The 9308-nt window shown below is 32.3% G+C and overlaps 1 protein-coding gene across 1 annotated transcript; it reads right to left on the reverse strand.

Annotated features, from left to right (window-relative positions):
* Nucleotides 1-1682: 1682 nt before the first annotated feature.
* LOC140049322 (protein CREG1-like) lies at nucleotides 1683-8986 on the reverse strand. Its single transcript, XM_072094192.1, has 4 exons — nucleotides 8775-8986; nucleotides 5147-5209; nucleotides 4605-4878; nucleotides 1683-3663 (listed from the first exon to the last, which is right to left on the reverse strand). Exons 1-4 carry the CDS (start codon nucleotides 8847-8849, stop codon nucleotides 3461-3463), a joined length of 615 nt encoding a protein of 204 aa, XP_071950293.1. The 5' UTR covers nucleotides 8850-8986; the 3' UTR covers nucleotides 1683-3460.
* Between the last annotated feature and the right edge of the window lie 322 nt (nucleotides 8987-9308).

Genomic DNA, 9308 nt, shown 5'->3' on the forward strand with positions numbered 1-9308 from the left:
TAAAGAAAGAATCGCATATAAACAAAAGAAAGCATGAAAATATAAAACGAAATGCACAAATAAAGAAGAAACGCGCAATTAAAGAATAGCTAAGCACAATTAAAGAAGTCCGCAACAAATTCGAAAGCTCCTCGGATCGCACAATTAAAGAAGTTCGCAACAAAATCAAAAGCTCCTCGCACAATTAAAGAAGTCCGCAACAAATTCGAAAGTAACTCGCACAATTAAAGTACAGTAGTCCGTATGGAACGCCATCGCTGCCTCCGGAAGCAAACTTTAATTCTATTCGGCTCTTTTACCATTACGTTCGGCTCTTTTAGCATTCGGCGCATTTCTATTCGGCCCATTTACCATTACGTTCGGCTTTTTCAGAATTCGGCGCATTTCTATTTGGCCCATTTACCATTACATTCGGCTCTTTCAGCATTCGGCTCTTTTTTATTCGGCCCATTTACCATTACGTTCGGCTGTTTTTGATTCGGCCCTTTTTTATTCGGCTCTTTCTGCATTACGTTGGGCTCTTTTTAAATCGGCATTTTTTATATGGCGCAATTAAAATCTAACCTTTGACATGGGGTCAAATGGAAGAAAATCAACGACTGGAAATGAGTCTGTGAAAAGTTTACAAACATTTGATCATCATGGCACCAACCATGAGTAGCCAACCGATTAAAGATGTGTTGAATAACCTAAAACCCATCTTTTAACACATTTTGAGAGAGAAAGGGTAAATTATTATTATTAAATGTTAGGCTGACACTAGGCTAGGCCTAGCTAGCCTAGGCCATAAATCAAACCTTTTCTCTCTCAAAATGGTCAATAAGGTGGGACAATTGCAAGTTCTCTAACACATTAATCATGTCAATAAAATGATTAGTCATATTGAAAAAATAGCCTTCAAATTCATTTAATTCAACCAACTAAACACTCTACATGCTGCATCTATATGTTTTGTAAACTTTTCATAGACTCGTTTCCAGCCGTTGATTTTCTTCCATTTAAGGCATACTTTCTGCAAACGAATTTTATACCGTACCAACCGTGCCGCCAGTTTAGTTTTATTTACGGTGTTACGTCATATTGTGAGGTGGGGAAAAGGGCTGGCGGGAAATACTGGAATTTGTCAATAAAATTATCGGTTGTGATATTAACTATTAAGAATTAATACATTATTATAAATCATTTCTATTGATTGGACTATGCACCTTTATTTCTTAAGAATTATCAAGATTGTCATTGGCATGACGTGAAGATGTTACGAAAATTGAAAGACAGAAACCAGATGTTGCCATCGGATCCATCCATTATAATTCATACTGGTAGACCAGACCCTGTAGCCTATACTCACTAATATTCAACATTGAAACAAAAAAGGGATTGCACGCAACATTAAAAAAAATGGAACATCTTTATTGTTGACTGTAAATAATATATTTCTTCATATCTGTTATTTTGTCTTCGTAGTCGTTGAAATACATGGTGAGTTATATCAGACTTAGTTTATAAAAATTTTAAAATTTTTATCCATCCTGTATTGTCGATTTACTCGCTATATTGGATGCGTATGAAATTATTTACAGATTTTTTTTGTTATATTATTAAATACGCATTTTCGGTACATTTCTTTCATTGATACAACTGGCTTTTAACCTATGACAATTACAAAAACACTACAACATGTAAATATTTTTAATGGAAGATTTATTCAGAACTGCATTTACAAACAAACTTGCATTGATGTCTACAATTTATTATTTAAATTGTTGGATTAGCACAATATTGGATATATTTACGATTACATGCACATCTTAAAAAGCAATACAATTACAAACAATTACTACACCACAGAAAAAAAAACACATATTTATACATTTGTGCACAAAATGTATAGCAAGACACACCAGCAAGGTACGACCATGGACCTGACCTTCGACCCGACTCTAGACTTAATTTGCATCGCCTTATTTAATAAAAGAAGAGTAAATTACAGATTTTGATCTCACTCTTTCCTAATGTAGCCCTCCTGTTTATTGTGTACCGCATTAAAACCCAGGCAGACTTAATAATTAATTTCTAAATAAGTGGTCACTTTGAAATCTACTATCTGTACTAGGCTCTCAGTAAGAAAGTAAATGTTCAATTAAAATGAATATGAAATGATATTGTATGATTTATTGCAAATAATTTGACGACCATGAAATTATACAATTCAAAAATAACTATCTAAATAAAAACTGTTATAAGAAAATAATGGATGGAACCGAAACATATTGCACACCAAAAAAAGAGTAGTATGTATATTCAAAACAATAAGAAAGAAGAACGATATATTCTATACTATCAACAACCGTTTTACATCGCTATTGTTTTCAGGTTAACGTGCAAATAATATAAAAAAACATAGTGATTTTGTGTCCTGTAAAGTAATTTTTTCAGGCTAACAATAAAGTGTAATGCTAAGTAGAAACTTATTGCTCAAAAACATGCTATGGTAGCTTCATTTTAGTACGACACAAACATATGAAAATAATCAAGAAATAAATTTTTTTTTTAAATTAAATCATATTTCATAAACAAAACATATTTCTGTGGATTACTTTTCACACAATCCCCAAACCTTATATCATGTTTGAAAGAAAAAGTCAACGCAAGACCAATAAATGAATCGAAAAAGCGATGACATCTAATTTTAGCATACTTAGCAACAATAATAACAAACTGTTTACAATATAGCACAGAAAAAGCAGACTCAGTGAGGTGTACCAAAATTTAAGTACTGTAAATATGAAGGAAGTGTACAAATTGTTTAAAAAAAAAGTCTTCAGATAAAGACTTTAAAGTAGCACACTGTTCGATTGAAATTAGTATGTAGTTAATATTTAATGAAAGTCAAAATGTCCATTTAGTTAAATTTCATGATGTTCTAGGTCTCCAATGACCTATGGACCCTGTACAGTATTGTGTCATCAGTCGATTTACAAAAAGAACCATATAGTAGCCTATCCTCAAATAACAATCCCAAAATTCTGGAAACTTCACTGGAGATAGAAGATTTATAACCTAACAGTTGCTTGCTTCACTAGCTTATGATATTTATTTAATAATAACATTCAATGAACTATGGATAATGCATTTTTCAATGAAACAGTAAGTACAAAGATAATATTTAAATTAATTTTCCAAATTAAGTATTGAGTGACTGTTAATTAAGTTTCAGATGGCAAGAACATTTATTGTGTATCTAAAATATATTATTAATTCACAGAAGCTGCAGCTACTAGTACTAATTTGCTAATTGTATAAGCTATACTCCTGCTAGACTGTAAATACATTGTTTAACCTTTAATCAATAACAAATTAAGCAAAATAATCTGAAGTTCAGAAATTTAAATAACAATATAATTACCTCGATAGTATAGTACCATGCAATACATGCAAAAATAATATGGTAATATTAAAATTAAGGCTTAGCCTTAAAATAATCGTTGACGTCAATCGTAATACCCCCACCGAAAAAGTCAATCATCCATATATCTGTCAATTTTGTTTTTAAGAAAACAAAATTATGGTCTACTGGCCACGTCGCCATGTTTGGGTGACGGGAGAACATCGCTTTCTTGATAAATTCCAGTTCAGCAGGATCAGATACTTGTATCACATTTCCTATAATAAAAAGAAAATGTAAATCCTTAAAAAATAGCTTTGACAATATATATTAAAATAAATGTTATGGCTGAGTCACATGATTTTTTTTTCGCAGTGCTTCTTCATCTTCCACAAGTAAGTTTCGCATTTTGTGTAAAACTGGAGAGTAAAAAATAAACAGAAGATAAATGAAAATATCATCAGAGCTTCATTTTTTACTATAAGTATAAACCTCAGTACTATGATGAACTTGTTTTGATGCAGCGTCTAATGGCCATTTAGATACACCAGTTATGTAACACCCCCACAGTCACGCAAAACTGTGTCTGTGTTAAGTGAATCAACCAAGAAGGTATTCTTCTACCAACGATTCTAGTCATGCAAAAATTTACATTCTCCAAGAAATGATTGATGTCAACACCATTATGGTATAGAAACAACACTGTGCAAAAATATATGTTCCGATATTTTGAAAATATATACGGCAGCCATGTTGATAATAAATTAGTTCACTGTTCGATAATTAACTCTCAATGAAGACTTTCCAAATAATGTGGTGGGAGTCTCCTAATATTCAGAGTCATCTCCTGATAAAATGCAATTTCTTTCAGATATTCTGGATAAACAAAAAATATCCCAATATCTAATTTCTATTATTCTAGATAAAGAAAAAAAAAAAGAAAATATGCTGAATATTGGTTGTTAAATAAGTGAAATAATGAGTTGTCATCGTAACTTCTACCGTTGGCACGTCTCACATTGCCATGGTTACAATTATAAATACCTGCAATGGTCTAAAGCTCTGGCTGCACTCTCAAACTTTATGTGATAAAAAAATGTGATGTGCTCATATACTGTATGGACATGTGATATATCATCACTACCATTATTTGGGCACATCAACCTTTTTTTGTCAAACTAGTTTGATAGTGTAGACAGAGCTTAAAGTGTGAACTTACCAAACATGACAAGTCTGGAACATAAAGGACTTTCAGGGTCGCTGTTCTTTGTCAAATGACAGTCATCAATGTTGAACTCTGCTTCGCTAAAAGCAAGTGTTATTTGGCTGTTTTTGGCGATATCTTTCATACTAATATCAAGCATAGATGCATACATATAAGGCACTCCAGTACTGTTATCTACCGGACCATCACAGATTGAATTCGGGTTTAGGAAGGGACGTCCTTGATATGCCGGATGTGTTGATGTTGTTCCAAGCATTGCCCAGTCAGCCTGTAAACAAATAATTTATCATACACTGAAACCTGTTTTTTTTATACAGAACAAAATCAATTCTTGTATTGTCAAGGCCTAAAAACGTGTTATATTTGTATTTAAGTACCGTAAATACAGGTAAGCACTGCGTCAAAAAAACTGGGCTAAAGCAGTAAAGGTTTTTTTTTAAACACTAACAGATTTAATTTTTAATGAAAAAAGACTGTTACTTCTAGGTAAATACTGTTTGATCAAAAGTAAATTAATTAAATAAAATAATGATTACCTTATGCACGATATATCTAGCTCTTTCTGCATAATGTGTATATGGAGGACGGACATCAGTTACCTACATAAAAAAACAAAAAGTAAGGTTTAACAAGAAATATTTCTTACAAAAAACGTCGCTCGCATGTTTACATTACATAACAGTTTTTTGGTGAACCAATATTATTAAAAAATATTTCATTGCATCATTGTCCCTAGCCTAGAGGATTAGTTTCTCTGTAAAGAAAGTTTTGGAAAAAAGGATTTTTTATGCTTATAAAATGCATATCAAAGCCGATAAATAAGTGGGCCGAAGTGGGCTACAGTTTTGCACCACACCACACCAAACTGATTTTTGAGTCAAGAAACATAGTTTTGTATTGTATTTTTTGCTATACAATTTAGAAATGTGTAGCAATATTGTTGTTTTGTATAGCTTTTTGCTATGCTACACTGGCGAAATTATTCCCTGCACTGATCTTCGATTTCTTACTTAAATTTTCCTTGTTTACACTCACAACATAATATTATGTAACAACCAACATGTCTATACAATTCAACCAAGAAAAACGATACTGAACTCACTGCGAAACGTTTACCATCTTAAATTAACAATTAATTGCCAGATTATGCTTCATTTTCCACCAAAAATGTAGAAACTATAATGGCAGTGTTATAAAATCTGATTACACTACATTTAGACACAACAATATATTTATTTTTAGTTTTGAAAGGCACTTTTTTTTTATTTACAGACTATTGGGACCATGGACGATAGGGCTTTTTTTAAAGACGATCATGTACCAACGCGTGCAGGCGGTAGGGCCCAACTTTGTGGACGTTCGGGCCCAACTTTGTGGACTTTAGGGGTCAACTGTGTGCACGTTCGGGCCCAATATAATTCGATGATTGGGCCCATTATAAAAATAAAGGGAAGACGATCGGGTCCACGAAAACAAACTGGATTTATAATTGTTCACCATAAAATATTACTACGGTATATATTATGATTACTCTATTTATTTTAAGGGTAAATTTGTTTTTTCTATACCAAACACAATAAAATAAAAAAACAAATAAATCATTAGTCTAAAAAAGGGATACAATTTCAATTTCTCTCTCTGTCAAACAATTGCAACAGGTAGTAGACACAGCACAGTGGGCAGTCCACAGTATTTGGTCCGTGGGTTGAAAAATTTCATTTACAGATTTTGATGTAACTCTCGGCCATTTCTGAATGTAGACATGTTGAAATTTATTAAATAACATTTATTTTATTTTTCTGTTATTTATTTTTTAATTTATTGAATATTAAATTTTAAAATCTCTGTTAAATGAGGAGAAGTATGACAATGCTTAGTCATGTCCATTTGCCGTTCATTTACAGATTTTGGTGTAACTCTTGGCTATTTCTGAATGTAGACATGTTGAAATTTATTAAATAAGATTTTTTTTAATTTTTCTGTTATTTATTTTTTAATTTATTGAATATTAAATATGAAAATACTATATTTGACGTTACAGACGGGACATTTGAATATCCTATTTATTTCATAAACTATGCATCTTATTACTGTTTTATCAACAGAAAAGTTACTTTATGTCTTAATAATACATAATCAAGTATTTAATTAAAATTTTGTTGTTTATTAATTTCATGCATTTCAAATTCATAAATGTCCCGTCTGCGACATTTTAGATAGTTTTTTTACATTTATTTTAAAAGTAATTATGCAAAAATCTTGATATATTACATTTTCCCCTCCTGAGGACTATATCTCATTAGATTATGAACAAATTTTTTGAAAATTTTATATTTTGATGAAAATATCATATTTAAAAAATATATTGTTACGGAATTCATAATTGTCCAGTCGGCAAAATTTTAATAGGAGTTTTGGGGTGTTTTTTACATTACAGTTAAAAGTATTGACACCACAATTTAATATTTTGTTTTCTACTTTTAAGAACTATAATGCAATACATTATAAACAAATATTTTGAAACTTTTTGTAAAAATATCATATTTCCAAAAATTTATTAATGACATAGGCCTGTAGTCATACAAACGAGACAGAATTTTTTTTCACGGATGGGACATATCAATTAAATCCTTTTTATTCATAAACCATGCACCTTGTTAAAATGTTTCCACTTAAATATACTGTAGTTTTTATTTCAGTGTCCCGTCCGCGACGTTTACAAATGTCCCGTCCGTAACGACATAATAAATCATATTAATAAATTTGCAGTTAAAATGTTATAATTAACATTCAGTCATCTAAAACAATTATCTGGCAACATAATAATACAAAACAAATGTTAAAATCTCTTTTAAATGAGGAGACGACAATGCGTAAAAGTCATGTCCATTTGCCGTCCAGTCCGCGACGCATTCAATTTTCATAATAATTGTTTTTTCTTTTTTTGACTTTCATAATTAACATTCGCCATATATGTATACATTTATTATACTTTGAATCTTGTATTCTTTTTTATTTCTAAGTTATGTCTAGTTACATTCTCAAAAATGTCCCGTCCGTGACAAAAAAATACTGTACTGTGGAATGCCCCTTAAACACAGTTACCATTATGACAAAATGTTTTTTTTTTCATATCTTTTTTAATCACACGTAATGGCTATCATTAATATTATAAATATAAACATTGTTTGCCAGGAACTCAATTATAAACTATGGAACGGATACATACGATACACTTGGCTATCGGGCCCAATGTTTAAAACCATCGGGCCCAACGATTAAGACTATCGGGCCCAACGCCTAAGACAATCGGGCCAAACGTATAAGACGATCGGGTACATACAAAATTGGGTCGATCGTCTCTATGATGGCCCCGATCAACCTTGGCCCTGACTGATTGTATGTTCACCTTTTCTTCAGTTGGCGTTAATAGAGGTTAAATTAATATTTCATTTTCATTATTATTATTCAGTTAGGTTATTACTGTATTTGACGCATCTTTATCGTCAAAAAGTTACCACACTGTTGTAAAAGTGAAGAGTTTCCAATAAATTATTATTTGTAGTATTCGATTGGGAACTTTCGTTGTCAACGTAAAGATTCGTTGAGTACTTTTTATATTCGAATTGTAAATTTGTGCTCAACAGAAAGTCATTCGAATAGAAAACGTTGACAACAAAAGCTTTTTCGTTAAGAACAATCTTAACGCTCAAAATAATCCTTTAAAGAAGTACTCAACGGAAAAACTGTACTCAACGGTGGAAGTCTAAATCGAATACGACAATTAATATATATAGGCCTAGGGCCTACAGTATTTATATATTCATATTGTTATCATTTTTATTATGAATTTTGATGTGTGGATTTTCAACTCACGCCAATGCAAGGGCTCTAGGCATTAGTAGACCTAGCTAGGCCTAGGCTAGCCGAAGTAATTTTTTAGGCCTAACTAGGCCTACTGTCAGGCTAGCCTAGTTACCTTATTATTTAGTTAGTAGCTCCCCTCCTTACTTAACCTAGCCTAGGCCCTACCTAGCTAGATAGTAGGCCTAGGCCCTAGCTAGGCTAGGCCAAGTTAGTTAGTAGGGCCTAGCCTAGGCAGGGCCTAGAGGCTAGACCTATTCCCTAGCTAGGCTAGGCTAGCCTACTTTTTTATTTACTTACCTCTGTTGCAAATCTTGGCGTTATAAAAACAAAAAACAAAATTACAATAGCACAACACTGTAAGCCGTAACTCATCCTTTTTTCTATTAACTACAACTTTATTTCGTCAAAACATAAACGTCACCAAACTAGGCTAGGCTGCCTCCTCTATTCTTCTTCACACAACACAAACGCACAGCTAGCAGCAGCGGGAATCGATCTGCTTCTTTGTTGCGTGCCAGCGTTGCCAGCGATAAAATTTAAATTATGCCGTATCCTGTTTCAAATAATGCCAGATTGGGAAAAATAATGCCAGATCCCCAAAATTTGGCCCTAAACAGCGCCACCAACGGTTGTATGTCTAATAAACGTTTGTAAAACCCCAACTGACACAAAATAGGGCCTAAATTGTATCCCTATGTCGTTCAAAAATTGTATTTTTAGTTTTGTGAGTAATAACTAATAATTCTAAAAATATCTGGGGTGCGAAAATGGTAATTGCAAATGAAACAAACACCAACCCACGAACCCTTCTCCCCCCACCCCCAAAAAACC

The sequence above is a fragment of the Antedon mediterranea genome, chromosome 5 (genome assembly GCF_964355755.1).
Source record: "Antedon mediterranea chromosome 5, ecAntMedi1.1, whole genome shotgun sequence".
Lineage (NCBI taxonomy): Eukaryota > Metazoa > Echinodermata > Crinoidea > Comatulida > Antedonidae > Antedon > Antedon mediterranea.